The sequence below is a fragment of the Gymnogyps californianus genome, chromosome 11, assembly GCF_018139145.2.
Source record: "Gymnogyps californianus isolate 813 chromosome 11, ASM1813914v2, whole genome shotgun sequence".
NCBI classification, from domain to species: domain Eukaryota; kingdom Metazoa; phylum Chordata; class Aves; order Accipitriformes; family Cathartidae; genus Gymnogyps; species Gymnogyps californianus.
Genome location: NC_059481.1, coordinates 18,047,045 through 18,067,578, shown reverse-complemented (window position 1 = coordinate 18,067,578; position 20,534 = coordinate 18,047,045). Strand labels below are relative to the sequence as shown.

At 39.2% G+C, this 20,534-nt stretch overlaps 1 protein-coding gene across 4 annotated transcripts in view; it reads right to left on the bottom strand.

Moving 5' to 3' along the window:
• The window catches only part of MCTP2 (multiple C2 and transmembrane domain containing 2), a 104,473-nt gene that overhangs the window by 21,284 nt on the left and 62,655 nt on the right, over nucleotides 1-20,534 (bottom strand). For 2 of the 4 annotated variants that reach the window (XM_050903070.1, XM_050903067.1), the window contains one exon: nucleotides 194-316. The exons of the other annotated variants lie outside the window; for them this stretch is intronic. In XM_050903070.1, coding sequence (XP_050759027.1) covers nucleotides 194-316 — 123 coding nt within the window. The remainder of the gene's footprint in view (nucleotides 1-193; nucleotides 317-20,534) is intronic. 4 annotated transcript variants of the gene reach the window in all.

Sequence of the window (20,534 nt, the reverse complement as noted above, 5' to 3'; positions counted from 1 at the left end):
CTACTACTCTGAATGGTTTATTGCTTGAACTGAATCACGAAAATTGAGAGGGTTGAGGTTTCTTTTCAGTAACTTAGAAATAAAAATGCTGTTTAGCTACACAACCAGCTTAATACCATTAAAATGCATGACATTTTGCTGAAGGGCAAATTCAAGCCGGGGCTGCCAGAAACGTTACTGCCACTTTACTTGCCTGGGCATCTTGGGCGTTGTTGACCTTCCCTGTTGTGACGAGGGAGAAGTTGTATGCGAAGAGCACCAGCAGAGCCAGGGGCACCATGTACAGTTCCACGCTCCAGACGGTGACCACAAATACCTGGGAGAAATAAAGCAGCAGAAGGGAATACATACGAGTGTTTAAAGAGAAAGATATATAAGAAGGCCTTTCAGTCATTATCCCTATGTACATTCATCCTTGAATCTCTGTTAACCTCATTCATATTATTATTTTGGCAAAGAAAATCTGCTTGCAAAGCGCGCTCTCTTTCTATTCTGTTTGAATCCATTAGGCTGCCATTTGTTAGCTTCTCCTCCCCTGTTTCTGGTGAAGGACGAGGCCACGAATGTAAGGTCAGTTCAAAGGCTTTATTCACTCCTTCCTGGGACCCCCTCAAGCCTGAAAGCCTTTTGTCCTTAGTGCTAGTCTATAACAGACCCACTTACAGATGTAAACCTGCTCCACTTCATCAAACCCTAATTGCCAGGGGGTCTTTCACAGGCCAGACAAGAGTTTCTTCCTCTTGTGCAACAGGAGCCATCCAGCTCCCTTGTCACTCCACAGGGGATGATCAGCAGATGCATCTTCACCATTAATCCACCTATGTTCTTGGCATAGCAGCACAGAGAAAGAACCATCACCTTCCAGGAGGCAAGGGTCTAGGTTGCATGTGATGCATTATTTTGGAAAGGGATCCAGTAAGCCTAGTCTCCATTCTCATACCCTTGACATCTTTCAGCACAGCATATTCTGATTTCACTGGTTGCTCGGAGTCTCTCTGCCCAGAAACGGTATGAGTTTGCACGTTTGGAGTGGTATCTGGCAAAATCCACTAATAGCGAAACCAGAAGCCAAATTTTGAAGTTCTGTTCTGCAAATTGAACCAGCAAAACACGTAACTAACGTGATAGGGATTTAAAAAGCACTTAGGATTTTTCAAAAAAAATGATACCAAGCCAAACTGCAATCCTATCTTACAAGTACCAACGATACCTGAAAGGACTGCGAACTTGGAGTGGCTGGCAACACAAAGTTAATAAACTAAATCCAGAACTGCCATAAAATGCATGTTGTGATCCCATTTCCTTTTCTACTCATACATAGTGTTTCCAGAGGAACTGCCTAATACTGGTAGTAACTTGAAGCTATTTTAAACAATCTCCTTTAAAGACAAGGCACAAATGTATTCATCTGGTTTTTTGTTCCCTCAAAGGAACCTGGAGTAATCGGGGGGGGGGGGGGAAATCACATTTTTAGATTAACACAGGTAGGTGAAAGTGAGTCAGATCCAGTTAATGTATCTCAAACTGCAACAAAGGAAAAACTCTAAGGGTGATCAGAAAGCTAAATCTCTACCTCTCCATCCTTGGCCTGTCAGACACTACATGTAAAGGCAACGCTGGCACTTGCAGAATGGGATATTTATGGCAATGTATTTTGTGTTACGGACCTGAAAGTCTAACCACGCTGTACCAAAGAAGCACTTCCCACTGCATTCAGCGGGGTGAGAATTTATACCCCTACAAAACAGCAACTGTTGTAACTTTTAAACAAAAAGACTTGTCTGACAAATGGCCAGTTAATATCTACCAGGGGCCAAACATAAACCAAGAAACAATGACTGTATCCATAACCCTGCCCAAACAGCAGTTCCATTTTCTAGAGTGAACCTGATTTTATGTTAGCTGTTGCTATGCAAGGAATTAGACTGTCATCCTGTTCTTGGCATTTGTAGGCCAGTAAAACAATCTTTGAGATATATTCGTTTATAAAATGGGCTGACATCCAGGAAATATATCCCCATACTATTGATTTGCAGCATAGGAGCATAGAAGAGGATTTGGTTTTGATTTTTTTTTTTTTCTTTTTGATCCTGCTTTTCAACATACTAAAAAATTAGAAGTGATAATGATTCCAACAGCCACATTTCATATGTAAGCAAGGCAACAGAAACACAAGAATCCTGGCCAAGAAGGCACGGTACTTGATCTGTCTTACAGGAGTCTTGCATGGCTTTAGTTAATAAAGACTTCAAAAACTGTGATATTCCAAGCTAAAAAGTCTTCCATAAATGAAAAGTTCTGACCTGAACAAGTTCCTCTGAAGCTATTCCAACTCCCTTGGATGAATCTCTACTTACTTTGTAAGACAAAGTGAAGGTGATACCAGCTCCCGTCCTACCTCAAATGTCACTCTAAAGAACAAGGACCTGTTATTGTACATATCTATACAGATATCTATCTCAGGTATATACAGACAGATAAAACCAGACATACACGTATAAATATACATCCAATCCTTATGCAAACCCCTTCATGGAAATTCCTATTGCCAGGTATTAATTCAAAACGTTTGGTTCAGCCTGTTGGAGGAGGTTGCATTTACATCATCTCCCTGGGGTATAAGCAAACTCAGTCTTCTCTTAACACAGCAAAAAGACTCCACCAGCAGTCAGCTAGGCAAAGTCCTACAGGAGTCAATGAAGCTCTTGAAGAACCTCTCTTCATTCATTCAACTGCAGGACTTGAACCAATTTTAGTGCATCTGTCACCATCCTATATGAACATCGCTCTGCTCAGTTGCAAGTATAATACAACCTTGCAATCACAGGTCATTTAGGCAAGATACAAAATCGAGACCTTGGTGATTTTAGATCCAACAGTACATTTTGTGTATTATTAAGTTTCAGACCTCAAATAAAACTTAAAACTTAATTACAAAATCTCACTGTAGTCTCAATTGATAGCTGAGGCATACTGTCACTTCCTTTCTAATGCCGACTGGTTAATCAGTTGCTGAGTTATAACTCAGACAGCGATGCTTTGATAGAGCTCCCACATCTCCTTAAGAAGAGCTGCTTTACTGCTACCGCTGCAGTAAAGGGAACTTCCATTACTGTGACACAACACAGACACAAGACAAATTGATTTAGCTATTCAGAAATTATTTAGCCTCGGAGGTACGGGAAATGATTGCTGTGAACATACAGTACATAATAAAAGTTCAGAGGGTGTTTATAAAGCGAATAGAAATATTTCTGCATTCTGACAGCCTTTTGAGTAGTTCTGCAGCATCAGTTTTCAAAGCAGTTCCCAAACAGGCCCATGTCCTATTTTATCAACTCTCATGCAGCTCCCTGACACTGACTACAGCATCAGCAGCCCTGTGATATAGACACCCACTCCTCAAATTACAAGGTTCGCAATCGTGCATGTTTTTATTTTCGCCCCAGTGATACCTTACGCCCGGGAGAAGCTCCTGCATTACCCTCCCTAAATTATTTTCTTAGCAATACTTTTTGCCAAAACTCGAGAATGGTTCAGCTGCTGATGTATATAATGGCTATTGCAAGGAACAATACCTTCTTGATTTCTTGTCTGTCTTTTGCCTAATACATAGACTTGTAAGGGAAGTCATTAACAGGTTCAGATCACTTGCTCAATATCACAAAAGTCAGGGACAGAAACCAAGTCCCTGTTTCAAGTGATCCAGTTTTAACAAACCATACTTTTTTCCATGTTTCACGTCATCGTTAGACCAAGTTCTGTCAGACATAATCCGTTAGATCATTGATACCTTTTCTGCTGGGCTTCATACTGTGCGTGAGAGAAGTTAAAAGGACACTACCCAATTTCTAAAATAAAAGTCAAACAAGTGGAAGCTAGCTTTCTGCATTACTTCTTTTAAAGCAATTTGAGAGTATAAAAGCCTATTATAGAACTGAGCAATTTAATTCACAGCATTATAAAACAATGATCAAAATAGAAACAGAAATGGGACATATCTAGAGGGGGAAAAAAGAGCTCTTGAAACTAATATTTAGACTAGAGTTCTACCTAGAAGAGAACAGTAATATCACAGCCTTGGAGAAAGGACCACTTGATTTCAGCTGATTAATGTGTTGCTATTTCAAAGGGCCTAATAACTACAAGTTAAAGCTCTGGAGGTTTGGAAGCTGTTTCATCTGAAAATCATTGAAGAGGGGTCCAACTGTTCCTGTCAAGAAGCATGGAGTTTGAACAACCATGAGAGTGGCCCTTTTGACAGCAGTATAAAAGATGAGAGAAGGCAGTCTCAACTGAAAGTAAAAACAAACCCTTAGAAACACGTTTCAAATCTGGTTTTTCTGCCCCTCTGGTTCCAATTTAGGATCTGACTATTAAGAACAGATTTTAGACGGGTGTCTACTAAAGTATGCCCATAAAACATTTGTCACCAGCAAACCCACAGTCATGGGATAGAACAATTTTAAGAGGTTTAGAAACCTAGCATTAGATAGGATTTTCTGTGTAATTTTTCTACACAGTAATTATAAGGTTTTTTAACTCTAAAAATCAGTCTCTTTTTGACCTGGTAAGTCTTTGTGGAGAAGTAAAAGATGCTGTGCTGTGTAAAAGATAATTCTTGGAAAACAACAGTGATGGGAGAAGGAGAGGGATACATTCCATCAGATGGAAAAAATAAAAGTGAAAGGAGATTAAATGCATGCAAGGAACCTATGGTAAAAGGTTATTTTCTCAGCCAGTGTAGGCTCCAATGCTAATGAAATGCCTCGTCAGTGGAGCTGTGAAAAATATTATTTGAAACTCCAACTTTCAAAACCACACACAATTTAACTGAACTCTGAACTACTAGCAGCTTCGTCAAAGGTTTCCTTGCAATTTATAAACACGGTCTGTGCAATTCATGAAGCCAGAAGAAAAACTTGAGCTGATACTGCCGTGAATGTCCAAGTTATGTTTTGAACTAAACCAAAACACTGATTTTGATTTGAGACACAAAGACCTGCTCTCCTTTATTTACAGGGGAGAGGAGTTACATATTTTTAACTTCTCTGGGTTACGTAGTCTCAAATTGCCAAATATTGAATTTGAATTGACTCTATAAAAAAGGAGAAATTTCTGCAGCTAAACATTCAGGGACAAACTCTCCAGCATTTTTTTTTTAAGCTTTCCGTCCCTCTGCCCCAAACAAAATACAGGATATTAGCCAATAATGCAAGATATTGGCTCCCCAAAAGGGCACTTGAATCTCTTGGAGGCAATAAGCCTGTCGACAACAAATTATTTCTGACCAATACTTATTCCTGCCCTTAGAAAGGGAGAGTAAAAGAGTTGAGGAGAGAATGAACACACTCACATAGAGCAGTACATTTGTGCATATGCGTATATATACCTGTATATAAGGAGTTATCTCTTCCAGATACAGGCAATATGGATGCATGGACACAGTGGTGCTGAGCCCACGCTAACAAAAATCAGGGTACCCGGTGTGGGCTCAGCCTGATGTGAGTGCAGTAACAAGGCTTGCGCTCTTGGGCTGTCTTGTGCATTGGACTAGTGAGAATATTAAAAAAAGAAGCCTACAAAAATTATGGAAATTAGACTAATATAGCCCCACCTCAGGGCATGGCAAATAAAGGTTGAGGCAGTCATGTACCATGTATTTCCCACTAAAGTCCGTCCCCCCCCCCCCCCCCCTTTTTTAAGAACAGATCCTCTTCCAAAGATGCATTCCAGAATCGGTCTTACTAATACTCTCCTTCCTGCATCCATATGATGCGCTCTCACCATGCCATGGCCAGCTGAGAGCACTCCTATGCCACTTCATAGCCACCAAGCTGGAGCTCAAGGAAGGGTCAGTTATGAGCAGAGTCGCTCCCTCATTGCGATGCAATAACGAAAAACGTGGCAGGAAGAGAAATTATACTTAAATAAACCGGCACTGTCAGAAGAAACCTATTTACTTTAGACTCAATTTGCTTTTTTCGCATCCCCAGCAAAAAACGCAGAGCATCTCAATGGCGGTATGAAACGTGCGCTGTATTGAAAGGTGATGACCAAAATCAAAAATAACCTGAAGGAACAGAGGTCTTTAAATATTTATGCCACATTACAAATTATCTCTGCATTGCTCCACACATCAGCGTACAACTTACTAATTTTTTACGGGTGTACCACAGGCAAAAAGCTTAGCTCTTCTACACAAGCTTTCTGTTGCAAGCGCAAACACAATTGCACTCTAAAAACAAAGACACACAAAAAAAACCCAACCACCTAAACACCCCAAAGCCAAACCAAAACATCAAACTGTGCTCCAAAATGACTCAGTCTGTATTACATGCATGACTGCACAGAATTGAGAGGTAGGAATAAAGGATATGTTTGTACAATTCGCTACCATGTAGGTCTACCTGTTTTTCAGAAGATCCTTTGGGTAACAGAAACAACGTGGCCACATTTGCCCACCTGAGCTGTCTGCGTACTCTAAATGACACAGCTGCAAAGCCGTGTCCTGCTGCCATACCCACGTGTCCCATCTCTGCTTGTCCCAGCTGCAGCTTGCTAAGAAAGTGGCCCAGGATGAGATTAAGGGGCACGAAAACCCAAGACACCCAACTTGCGCTTGACAATTTACATTACTTGTGAGGACGCAACAAGGAAAAGGAGTGATAGAGTAAAGCCTTCGAAGGATAGGAACTGTGGTCATCAGGGTCACAATTTTAACATCAGTTTGAACGTTCAAAAAGAAAAGAAAAAACCCAATGTCTCCCACTCCCAACAAAATAAGACATAAAAGAATCAACAAAAAAAATCCCTGAAGAACATACGAAAAATCTCATACTGTTTAAGTCAATATGTGTTAGGGCCTTTTTTATCACTGTCTGGTTTAGACTCTTCAGGGGGATCTCATTTTCTTTGCTGCTGCTAGGAAGTAGAAACTCATTTGTGTTTTAAATGAAAGCTGTGATTCATGTGCAATCACAGGACTCTAAGAAATGGCGCTTTAAGAAAAAGCACGTTATTCTGCAAAAGTTGCAGCGAAATCAGAAGAGTTGATAACATTACAATCTGTTCTCCACCATCCTCTTGGGACACTGCCGTCGGTAACTTCATCAGGGAAGGTTGGGATGCTACGCTTAAGACTGCAAACACTTACAAAACGTCCGCACTCTGATCCTGAGTTACTTTTGTCATTAACATCTTCAATGGATTTATTCTTTATTCATAACAATGCCAGGAATCAGAAAGAGATAAACAACAACAAAATAAACGCAAACTAATTAAAAAGTGAGGGTTTTCCTTTATTTTGATTATTTTGGTTACATTAATGAGATTAGCCAGCCTAGGAAATTAAAAACAAGATCCTTAGAGATCTTTCTTTAATGAGGGGTCAGGGAAGAGCCACTTGGTTCAAGTTTATTTCACTGAACTTACCACCTGTTAAGTTTATGTGTAAGTTAAGATTTACATATTGCATTCCAGCTATTTGAAGATTATCTGTCAAACTGGTCAACGTGGATGATAATTTTCAACACAAAAGGGTGTGTGTCTGGGGGGGTCTCTTCTTTGTCCTTTAAGACACATACATTCAGACCCCAAAGCCTAACAGCCCACCACACGTCTAACGGGGTGCCTCTACACAGTTTTTCTTGTGGCTGTTACTTTCTCTTTATCCCTAACCCCAGAAGAGGTTAATCAAAACAAAACCAACTACAACACCGCAAGTTTGGGGTTCTATATTTATGTATGTACAACAGTTTGAGAGTAAAAGATTTCAAATCCTTTTAGGCTGCAGACACTGAAGAAATAGCTGTTTGCTGGCATGCTGACTGGTCTAATTTTTCCCTCATGTTTTTATCTAACATATTTTACATTTCCTGTGCCAAGTAAAATACAGTTAAGACCCTCAAGCAATAAAGCTTAAAATTGAAAAAAACAGGGAAAAAGTATTAAAACACTTTTCTATCTTTTGGGGTAATCCGCTGGGAGTGGGTCCAGGGAATAAATCTGCATTTTATTTCTAAAGGGGTAACTATCACAGACAAAGGCAATGGGGGAAGATCCTAAAACAAAGGGGGGGGTGGCATGCAAAAAAAAAAAAAAATCTGTTGTTTTATATTGTAACTAAATTAATTGGTCATTTTTATCTCTAATGTTTTGGTTTATCAGCAGGGTCATAGTTTAGGAATTACTCTCATACAGAAAGTTCTGATCTATTTGCAGGGAAGACAGGCATTATGCAAGTTAAAAGCCTGATCTTATAGTAAATAATTCTTCCAAAAAGTGTCAGAAAAAAATATCTGTGCTATTTAAACAGAGGCAAAAATGTAAGTTAATTTTATTTATTCTGGATAAGGTGAACACCTTAAAAGGGTCATGAAAAAATTTATCATTAGCTAGGCTGATAAATGTCCACTTACTTTGGAGACATATTTGTTAACATTGTGAGAAACATTAGCAGTGAGGGTCAGATGGTGACGTAATTGTACAGCGAGCGGAAAGAGTATTTGGTGGAAGTGTTCTTTAACTTTGGGCTCTCAACATAGGGTTACAATTGGTAGCAAATGGGAGGCATAAATGATGTGTTTAAACTACTTTAATGACTTCCTCCTTCACATTCATAGTGTATATTAGAGCTGAATGAGTAAAGGCAAAAGGGCTCTCTAATACAGCAAGTATGTTTAATTAGACTTAATTCAGTGTTCAGTGGCAGGAGGATCACACATAAGGTTACTTTCCTGGCAGTCTTCAACTATGGCATAAAAAAAAATATCAGGTTGCAGTAAACCCACATAAATGAGAAATAGATGCTTATACACACTAATGCTGCAAAACTGTCTGGTACCTTCTTTTCCAAAACCTCCAGTCCTAAAGAAATGTTTCCAGACTGAAACAGAGCAAAAGGAGTAAAAAAATCAATTGAAAAAAATTAAGTAAAAAACCCCCAGTAAACCCAGAAATCTAAAAACACCTATAAAGCACATGTAAAGCAGTATGAAGTATAAAGCAAGATGAAGGTCTCTTCATCTACCTGAGATCCATTTCCCACAGTCAAGAGTAGAGCAAAAATCGTAATTGAACCCCAGCTCTCCCCACACCTGACACACACACTGGACACCAAGAACAGCAAGAGCAATTACAACACACTTAAACAATTTCAGCAGGTTCATAATCTGCAGTGTGACAAAATTGCTGCATTACAAAGCAAACGCATGAAGATGACTGGGAGACTCACTGTAATTATACCCTAAATATGTTACTATTGTAAGCTAGCAACAACAGCAGCAACACAAAAAAATCCTAAGTATTGACAGCATGACTATGTAATAGAGATTTTCCACTAGCGGACCTATAGCATCTTGCTTGCCAAAATACAGAACGATCTAAAAAAAAAAAAAGTTGCAAGACTCTTGCAATTTCAGGCAGCTGTTCAGGTAAAACTAAAGCCAGAAGATTGTTTATTTTAATAAAGCTATTATATGTGCAGCTCCAAATTAGGAATGGCAGGAGACTAGGGGATGCCTAAACCATCACCACCTGTTTGCCCTGAAAATCAATTAAAGTCACACTATCACAGCAATCCCTTCTTAGCTAATAAAAGTTATACAGCTTCAACGTGCGACTTTAGGTACTTTGTGGGAATGTGCCTGAAATCTAAATCCTTAGTCTCACATTACTTCGATACTAAACACAGCTCTGAACTAACCACTGTAAAACTTGCCTTTTTGGGGTTAGAGAAGGTGTTAAGGGAAAAGAGATCCCAAACTGCTGTTTTGATACAGTGGATTGAACTAATATTCAGTAAATTCTAACAATCCAGCCAAGAACATTATATAGAGTTTTAAGTAGGAGAAAACTGAAGTCCTTTATGACACATGCCTGTTCAACATATTCTGTGCTGCAGAACAGATCCAACTTTACAAGTTGAAAGCAAGGGCAGTAGAGACATCCCAAGTGTTTTAGTAATTAAACGAATATGCATAATGAACCATATGCCCAAAGGGCCTGTTCTTCATGTGGGCCAGATTTTTGTTTGAATTTTTAATTTTTATATACAGATGAAACATTTCATGTAATATAGCAACAGTGCAAAGGAACATGCTATGCAGGAAGGGAAGGAGGAACTACCCATGTGAGAACGATCAGAATACACTTGATGAATTCTGCTCCTCAATTTCCGATTCAGAGCCAAGAGGGCTTTTTTTTTTAAAAAAAAAAGAAAGAAAAGAGCCTCTTCTTTGAACAGCTGTATTAGTCATCTGCTCAGAGTCTAGAAAAGAGGCATTAAATATATGTATATTTATATAGGTCATATTTATACATTTATGTGTGTGAAATGGATTATATACACCAACACATTTAGATGCTGCTAGACTAGCAAAAACACAGACACTATCTCAAATTAAAAAGCTTCTGATCCGCCAGAAAAAAATAACTACAGGATGGCTCTCTGTTCGGTAGGAGCGGTCACGTTGTGTGAGCTGCAGGTAAACAGGACACACTCACATCTGTCTGTGAAACAGGAATGGATATTTTTAAAAAGATGGGTCAAATTCCACTCCTGTTGCAATAATCTTACCCTACTGTCAACGTTAGGATACCATAGCCTTGTTGCAGAAATATTAAATCTTCCAAATTCTCTGGGGGTTGAGCTGCGCTTCTCCTTTCTCAGTATCATTCACCCTTTTTCATCCCTTGCTCTTAAAGTGCTTTTCCAAGCAAAAGAAGCATCCTTTGCAAATGTAAGCCATTATAATAGGTTAGTCTTCTAAACCAGCAACAAAACTATTTGGTGCTTCAAACTGATTTTCAAATAGCTAGACTGCACGATAACAATCTAGTTGTTTTAAGTGGTTCTGATCCGTTGGACAAATTTCTATTTTGCTTTGTAAAACCAGTGACGGGGGTCAGGTACTTGTCAGTGTGGACATGCTGATTAAGCAGCAGAAAAAAAAAAAACCAAACAACTTTCCTGCATGAGCTTTATCAGATTTCCAAGTCTTTTTTTTTTTTTTTATATGTGATTTAGGCTCTATGAACCAAGGGAAATCAAATCCTTATCAGACTTAGTGAGGGAAAGGAAAATTTGGGGGTAAAATAGCAAAGAGTGTCTCACGGTAGCTCAGACTTAGCACTGCACTTAGATAAATAAGCAGCACTATATACAACAGCAGTGGCTGTTACACACACTGACTCGGTACCGCAGAGATGCAGTGGGGAAGCACCAGCCACACTCTAAGGAATGCAGCCAATAATGTGATACACTTCAGAATTAAAAGGGTGACTTTTCATGAAACTCGGTGAGCTAAACTTTTCGTGAGACTTTGGGAGTTCCCATCACCAAATGTAAATGGCATGGCACGTAAGAGCGATCTGGTCCCGAACCCTTAAAGTATTTAAAAGCTGAAATAATGAAGTTGTAAATAATGGCATTCATTGCTCTCAGTCCTAATTCAGGGTTCATGCTTTTGACATTGCCTGCTTTACGTGATCTAGTGGTCTCCATGGAAAGACAGATAAACTTCAACGGCTGCCAGAAGACAAAAATTGACAAGGAGCATCACCTTTCCTGACTGTTTAAATCCTTTAAGGAAGTGTTGGAGCAATTAGAGAGGGAGTCTAATCTTTGCAGAGTGCATTAACACTCTCCACCTCCCAGACAATAGATCAGACCTCAGACACATAATGCTTCCCTAAGGCTTTTTAACCAGAGCATTTGATCTCATAGTCACTCTGTATGCATTACTATAGGTATGAGTGTGTAAGATAGTATTCATTGGGCACTAAAGGACCACTATCTCTGCTAGTATTCATACAACTTTTAAATTAGAAAGCAGGAAAGCCATTGCAATGCATGCTGTTACAGAAGTCCTACTTTCCAGAAAAAAAAAATTAAAACAATCCAGAGTAGCTCTGCAAACTGTCTTCATTTTTATTAATTTCATATTTCCTTTGTACCGCCACTGTCTATTTCCCAGCTTTGGAATACAAATCTATTTTTAAAAAAGCATAGATTAGTTTTTTATTCATAGAAACAGTTATCTGATAATAATTTCAAAATACTTCATTTCTTAACCCCTGTGGAGGGAGACTTGAGGGAAAGGGAATTAGGAAGACAGGTCTAGTTTATTAAGGAAATTGAAATGTATCATTGCAAATAATTTTCCCAAATGTGTACACAGAAGTATCTGGGGAAGTTTTCTTAACTGCTAGAACAAGTCATCATTTGATTCCTGATGGGCATGTTCGGTAAAAAAAGCTAATATCACTGTATCAGTTATGCATTTCCCATTTAATATTCTAAACATTTTAAGAAAATTTGCTTAGTGCAATTTTTTAATGGAATTAGACTTCCTTGCCATCATGTTCTGACAGAGGCCACATCTGAACCATTCTCATATGGACAATGCATAATGGGGTTTTAAAACCAGCTAACTGGATTCCCACCCACTGCTAAATAACGGGTGCTGCAGTCTCACTAAGCAGTGGGGTTTTTCCCCCCCCATGCAATGTATTTGAGGTACAGTGCTAGCTAACAATACTTTATATGAATCTATTAATGCTTTGTATGAGCTGCAGGATTTTGTTTTACTTTTCTAGACCTACAAAAAGTGCCTTTTGTGAAGTACCCGCATTACAAATAGTTTTTGCTGCTGTTTAAATGGGTATCTCAAATTTGTCAAGCCAAGTGCATCACAAATGACAAAAAGGTCACATATACCTAGTATATTTAAAAACAAACAAGCCGTCAAAGTCAAAGTGTAATGCAGTTATTTCTAATCTGAACAAACAACAGACTACATCTAATGAAAGTTGACAATTGGCTTTGATACAGAGCTGTGCAGCTCCTCTGTTTCATTAAAAGATGAAAGCTGAGGGAAAGTACAGAAGACAGCAACTTCTCCCAAAAAGCAAGTAGAAAGTTCTGAACCTGAGCTAGTAGAGTAAATAAAGGCTGTTTTAGTGGAGACTTTTGCTCACAGATGACACTCATCTTTCAGTAAACATGCTGACTTTACATGGGTAATGTTAAGGCTAAAATAAATCAGCATATTAGACTAGTACAAAACACTACATGTTTTACATATTTATTAACACTTCTCAAAATCACAACACTACCTTTAAAACAAAAAAAGCCACCCAAAACCAAGCTAAGCTTGACTACAGTGTGGATGTCACAATTAAGAATAACAGATTTCATTTTCATGAAGTGGTGGGGGAAGCGATCAAAACTTCATGGATGCTATTGGTACCAGTGTAATTCTTTACTGTGGCAGTAGTCAAATTTATGAATAATTAATAGTACAGATTTTTTTTAAATCCAATTTCTGGGATTTTGTAGTCATCCCATTGCTCCAGCTTTATTTCCCAATGAATGCTAAAAAAAAGTAGAAGGGACATATCCTGATTTAGAGTATTTTTATTATTATTGCTATCCTTAAACAACTCGAGAACTTCCTGGTTGCTTAAGACTAACCTCTAAGTCAAAGCACATCTTAGTTGTTAGTGAAGAAAAGCAAAACTAAAAAAGAACAGGCTTTTAAAAAAAAAAGTATTTGCTCTGTAGCTTCTACACTAATCCCCCTTTATTTCAGATCTTATAAAGGATCCAACTCCTTATTTAAAAAAAAAAAAGCCCCACAAGAAGTAGAATGCCTTAAGAGAAACCCCTCAAGGTGCATCTGTCTCCATCATAAAACCAAAATGTTCCATTACCTTCAAATAGGAAATTTCTTCCAGTTGTCAAGATTTCTGCAACTAGTGTTAGATTAGCGCTGAGAGAACGGGTGAATTAAATTAAAAATAAAATAGTTCAAGCAAAAGAAAGAAAACCTGCCAGAAAAATCTGACAAAAGCCTGAATGCCAGGGCTGGCTCATCCGTGAGGGTCCATCGCCACCTACAGGATTTCCCTCCTTTTCAGGAAACCTGCTACTCCTCTTCACACAGGATTTGCCCCAAAATGAGGATGGAGATTTTTAACTGATGTTAAATAACATCGGTTTGCTGAAGTTAATGGAGTTACAGGGATTTAAACCACCTACAGACATGTCTCTACTTATTCCCTTATTTTAGAAAAAAAAAAAAAAAAACCAAACAACCAACAACCTGCCTATATATTTCAAGGGAATGCACTGTTCTAAGATTACACCTGTGTTAAAAATAAAGGATTTGCCTTTTTAAAAATAAAAAAAAAAAGAAGGAAAAAGCTCACAAAATACTGATAGGATTGCTCCACCAATGACAAGGGAGATAACAGTCAACATCTACAATCTTCCTGTAAAACTAAGTGCTTTAAAGTACTTTCTAAGAGGTGCCAGGTCAAAGTAATGCGAGTAATGAGACAAAACCAAGCAGATCCTGAGTGAAAGAAAATCAATACACCTGGGGTTCTGGGGAAAAAGAGAGCACACTAAGTAAAAGAATTTTTACTTTTAATGACAACTTCACTTCCTAATACATACCTTTTTCATAATAGATACCATGGGCTTCCTACCTTTTTGTTTGTTTGGGCTGAGCTGTATGCCTTTTTCCATACAGCTTGCATAATGCAAATCCATGCCAAACTTTGGGAATTTTACACATAAGCTTCCCAAATTCTGGTATTTCCAATAGTGGTGGGTAAGTAGCTTCTCTCTCACACTTCTGTTTAATGAGTCTCACACAGATGCAGCATTCATTAAACTTAGCATACTAATTTCATCTTTGTTTATGCAATTTCTAATCTATGAATAAAGTGAATTTTCAGGAAAGGCAACAGGCAAATTGGGAAAATAAAAATGACTGGATCCTGATATGGAATATCGTCTCTTTAGGACCAGATAAGCTAGCAAATAGTTACTAATAAATTCCTCTTGTTTTTTAGCCTACCAGTCAATTGATAAGAATTACAAATTACTGCTTTCTCACAAATTCAGAAGATGCTCAAGATATTTAATCTGAAGTTCCTCTAAAGAATCTAAAGCTACAAAAAGAAATACACCACAAAAGAAAAGCCAGCTTTCAAGCAGCGTGCACTTCAGTCTTTTCCACGTTTTTTGTAGCAAATTCCTAACATCAGGATGTAGGTCTGTAAGGTAACAGTAAGAATCATGAGCTAAATTCACCTTTGGCATATGCAAGTTTTGCAATTCCATCGAGAGTAAAGGAACCAGTGCTGCCTTCACAGATAGCAAATTTGATCTTTTATAAAACAGTTAAATAATAGTCAACGATAAAAAAAACATAATTAAATGCTAATCTATGATTAGTCTCACAGCTAGGAGAACACAGCATATCTGCCAACGAGTGGTTAGGAACAGGAGTTCAGCAATGTTAAATATATAAGTAAACCCAGCAACAGGCAAGAGTACTATTTTACCCTGCCAGACAAAGCAAAATAAATACAAGATATGCAAAAATAAATAGAAAATGTACGAAACAGCATAAGATCAACAATAATCTCTTATAAAACTTCAGAACTTCAAAAGACACAAGACAGCATACATGGGGGGGGGGGGGCGCGCTTCATAAATCAAACAGCTAAAGTACAAAACAATATAGCAAACTCCAGCCAGACCACAAAGAGGGTGCGCTCTTCGTAAACATCAGATCAGGCAGCTAAAATTATTACCAAAGCTCTCTTGTAACTGTCACCTGTGGTGGGTATAATTACAGGCTACTGCTGCAAGCACGCCCACGTCATATGGCAATAAAAGGACCTACAGCTTGCCAAGACCAGGCAGACAATGGAGAACATACACCACCTGACGAGAGCCCAAAAAGATCAGCCAGGGAGACTAATAAAAATGACAGCTTCGAAACAAATGACAAAGCTTCAACCACAAAAAAAGGCAATATCAAATTAGCTGGAAATGCAAGCACCGAGCAGAGTTCTCCAACAGGTCACAACTCGAGTAGAAAGGCAGTCAGAACTGTTTGCAGATGCATTTAGTTCAGGTTTTAGCTATAAAGAGCCCTTTTTCATTAGGTTTGTTTTTTGGTTTTTTGGGTTTTTTTATTAGATAAAACGTTCGCACATTTGGGCTTGGCTTTGTGGGCTGTCATTAGATAGCTAAACAGATGAAAACTATATTTCTAATCCAGTTCTGGAGACAGATAGATAGCTAGATATGTGTATCTTAACGCAGGCAGCTTCTAGGGCTACATCTATATACTACACCAAAGCTGAATTTCTTTCTCATTGTCTTAATTCTCTACTGGATGCCTGCATACACATTCCTGCTGACCAGCTGTACAGGGGCTTATCCTCCGGCAGGACTGGGCTTTTACGTGAATGCTTTGACTATAAAGTTTAAACACACACACAACCAAGGTATTAAAAGGCTTATTATAAACAACGTAATGCAATTAAAGAGTGAGAGGCAGTGATTTAGGTCTCTCTCATTACCAGGGCTGAGGGACTCATTCCTATGTGATGCATGCAAGTTTTGAGTACACGGCACAGAAAGCACTACTATTGCTCAAAAATATGAGCACAGCATAGACTTAATTTAAAAGGAAGCTCCCCAACCCCGAAAGCAAGGGACTCTCTATATAGGGTAAGTGCCTCGTTAAGCAAGCCCATAGGAAATGAGTATTACTCCTCAGATGCAAAACATAGTTGTGTTTTTATTTTTATTTTGAAACATTTCACTGGTAAAAAGCAAATCCCTGAAACCTCTGAGCTGGCAACATAAGACCAGCTATCCTTTTCAAAGTTAAAAGGGATATTTGTACTGGTCTCTGCTCAGCTCCATCTCACCCCGACTCCAAAGCTTCAAACTTTGCTTTTTAAATCTTGTTTATCATGTTGTCAAGCTTCTAAGTGGTTATTTCCCTATTAACTTTGTCCTTGTTTGTTCTTGCATTTTTGAAAGAGCTGGAAATAACATGTGTTTACTTTGCTGTGTGTCTCTCAGCATCATCAATATCACTGTTGCTATTCCAGGAATTTTAACTGCTGCAGCAAAGCAAAGCCTGAGATCTCAAGCTTAAATCGTATTCCCCTCAACCACAGAAGAATAATACTGGAAATGTAAAAATTGCTGGGAGCAGGGTAAAACCATCTCCTTTAATTGCCTAGAGGAGCCTGTTTCTCATCCGAGCAGTTACTTGCATGTGTCAGGTAACGTGCTCCTAACGGCTTTGCATGCACAAATGGTGCACTCTCACAGGCGCTGCCATGAGCAGCGTGGAGGAAGCAGGATGTAAACGTTTCCTCCGTCATTAGGAAAGTGCTTTTACTGGGATATAATAGCTCGAAATAAAAACATACCTCTGATCCAGCCTTTTCACTGGAGTTCAAGACAATAATTTTGAAGATGTGCCTGTGCCAGGGTTTTAGGGAGAGAAAGAAGGGAGGAAATATTAGGGGCTCTGAAGAATTACTTACCAGGTCAAATTCCTGAAACCCTGCCTTTCACTGCTCCTCCAGCACTAGCTCTAGCCATAAATATGAACAAATTTTTTGTTCCAGACTGTTATTTTACAGCTCCTCTATTTAAATAGGAACTGCATTTGTCCCTTTGCCGACTGCTTCTTTAAAACTGTAGCAAAACACAAGCTGCAAATGGGCTGAGAAAAGCCCTTAGCAAAAGCTCTACAGTAAAGTGGAAGTAAAGACCATCTCTTTTGCATTAATACTTTTTTCTTTTTTTTAAGCTTTTTCTTTTTCCAAGTTCCCTATTCAGTCTTTGAAGAATACTCATTCTTCTCTCTTTAGGATTACATCTATTCATTTTATTTAGCTTTTTAATGTGGAGACATTTTAATCTACCATTACTTTAATGCTGTTCCCAAACAGTTTGGGAACAATGATTTATATTTTGTCTTCAGCTATGAGGATGAAAAAAAAGGGGAGAAAAAAGACTATACCCTTCTCATCAGTTACACATGTAGTCATGGCAGGGTGGTTTGTGCTTTGTATCAGGGAACTGCTTGTTCAAAATTAGCAGACAATTCATGGGGAAAATAAGAAAGATTTTAGGGAAGCTCATGTGAGAGCACATCTTCCTTCCCCACCCTATAGCAGAGCAAATTATTATCATCTACTGGCAAATCGCAAGCAAAGCCTCAGTTAAAATTAACCTCTATCCTCTGCTTGGTTGGCCAGGGGTCCAAGAGATGCTTGGTGACTCGGTCTCTATCCTAAGTTGTTTGGATTTCATAGCTGTTACTGGTCTCCCTTCTCCACAGATTCCTCGTGTTCCCTGTTAAACTTCTGTCCCAAGAATTTCCCTTTATCGATCCATAACTCCCCTTCCACCAAGGAAAAAAAAAATATCCGTGTTGCAAAACAATGCACGAGTTAAACTGGAAGTTTTACCCATATATTGTCATGTCCAGGGTTGAATTATGCTTAGTACAAACAGGACTGGAACATTTTGTGTTTTGTTTGGGAAAGCCTAACCATAACACGCAGGAGACACTTGTCCACATGCAGAATGAAAGATTTACCCCAAGTAAACTCCAGAAGGCTTAGATTTTGAGTTAACATCCTTCCTGAGGGAAAAGAACATCTCCCTCTTACTGATACGCAATTAGCAATTTCAGAGGACACTGTCAACAAGCTAATGGCCTTTTGCCTGTAGGTCATCAGTATAAATATAGCCCAGCTCAACAGGGATTAAAAATTGTTCATGTCTAATAAGATGGTTGGTGTCTCCTCTATGACATGAGTTTAACTGGGCTCAGATCCAGCTCCCATATAGCAAGCTTAAGTGGCAGCACGTTAAATGGCACACTCAGTAGAGATGCCCAGAAGTTCATGGGCTGCAGAGTCTAACCCGTGTCTCTGCTGCTATCCCAGATTAGGACTGAAGCAAACTGGCACAGTAACACACATACGTGCAGCCTCACCCAGCTTGCTCTGTGACTCCTCAGGCTTCCAGTTCCCACAGTCCAAGAGGCCAGCGCAAAAAAAACTGGGCATCCTCCAGCTCTCTCTGGATTTAAAAAGCTTTAGAGATCTTAATGGAGAAGGTGCCAAAATCCCACCTCTGCAGCAAGGAGCTCAAAAGCTTGAGTTTCCTGCTGCATCCACAACCCCCAGCAGCTCTGCTGGGCATCCAGAAACCCCAGGGCTTCCCTACTCTTGCATCAGCTGGCTTTTTGGGAAGCCCAAACTGCTCCAAAATCATCCCACGCCTGTCATTTTCCCAGCTGCCCCCCATTAAATAGCTGCAGTCAGTTTGACCAGAAACTCCACATTTCAAACCCATTACGTTGCATCACCACGCATTCCTTCCTTTCCTCCCAGTACGAACCCATCATAAAATAATTATCAGACACACTGCAATGTCACTGCAAAATAAATAAATACTGCCTATGCATGCTGCATTCCTTGCCTGGCTGGCCCAGGCTGCCAGCTAGGGCTGAGCCTGAAAAACAGCTCCCACCTGTACCCACCCTGGCAGCAGCCTCGATTAGCAAGAAGCCTAAACCTGATATAGTGGGACACGCTGCCAGTAAAAATGAAGCATGCTGGCATAGGTGAGCGTGCAGGGACCCTAAAGCAAATCGGCAGCGAGCGCTGCCAGTCACACCGGAGGTGCTACGGTGGCTGGTTTCCCATCGTTTGCCTGATCCTGTCAACGTCTCTTGCAACTATCATGCAAACTTTAAAAAAAAAATACATGATAGTAAAAATTCCAGTCAATATATCCTTTTAATTTGCACCAGATTATAGGGTTTTTTTAATGCAATTACCGTAATTTCATTAAATGACATAATTACCATTAATGCAGAGAAAACTGTCAATAGAAGGTGTAATTATGTTGTATAAAATCACAAGCACAATGTGCAATGATGCATAATTCCTCATGAAAATCATTCTGTGACTAAAATTAACTTTTAAAATATTTTTAAAATACATATTGTACAGTGAGAATGATTCAGTTATTATGGACTTAACTTCCACGACCAGGGAAGAAAGGGCAGCAGAGCAGGCAGGGGGTGTTGGCATGTGGAAGGAAGGACCAGAAATTTAGTTTAAAAGCGCATCAGAAAGGTAAGAACACAAGTTTTCGTATGCACGAGTAGGAAAACCGAACAGCTTATAATCACACAGATACACAAGACGACTTGCGAGCAGACATTCCCCTAGGCACATTCCACCACGCAGCTCCAGCTTTTTGGACACCAGTAATGCAGCATGGAAGTGATGTCTCAATGCACAAAGGTGTGACAAGAGGAAGGAGTGATGAGAACCAGGTTAAACACACAACTTTCACCCTGGAAACTGGGAGTAAATTGTCCAGGGTAGGATAGGAAGAGTGTCAGGCACACGAGCAGAACCATACAGGGATGTACTAGAGTATGTCTCTGGGTTTCTTCAAAATAAAGCCCTTTTAAGAGGCATGTTTCAGTCAAAACACAACATATCGGGTTGAATACAGAGATAATGACATCAAAATCAAACAAAGAGTAGAATGCCTGCAGAGCTTTTTGGTCTTAAAAATCTACAGATCCCCCCAAATCCTGAATTGATGGAGAAGAACACACGAACAAAGTCTTCTAAGATCTCTCCTGGTATATGAACACTATTAACTCTAC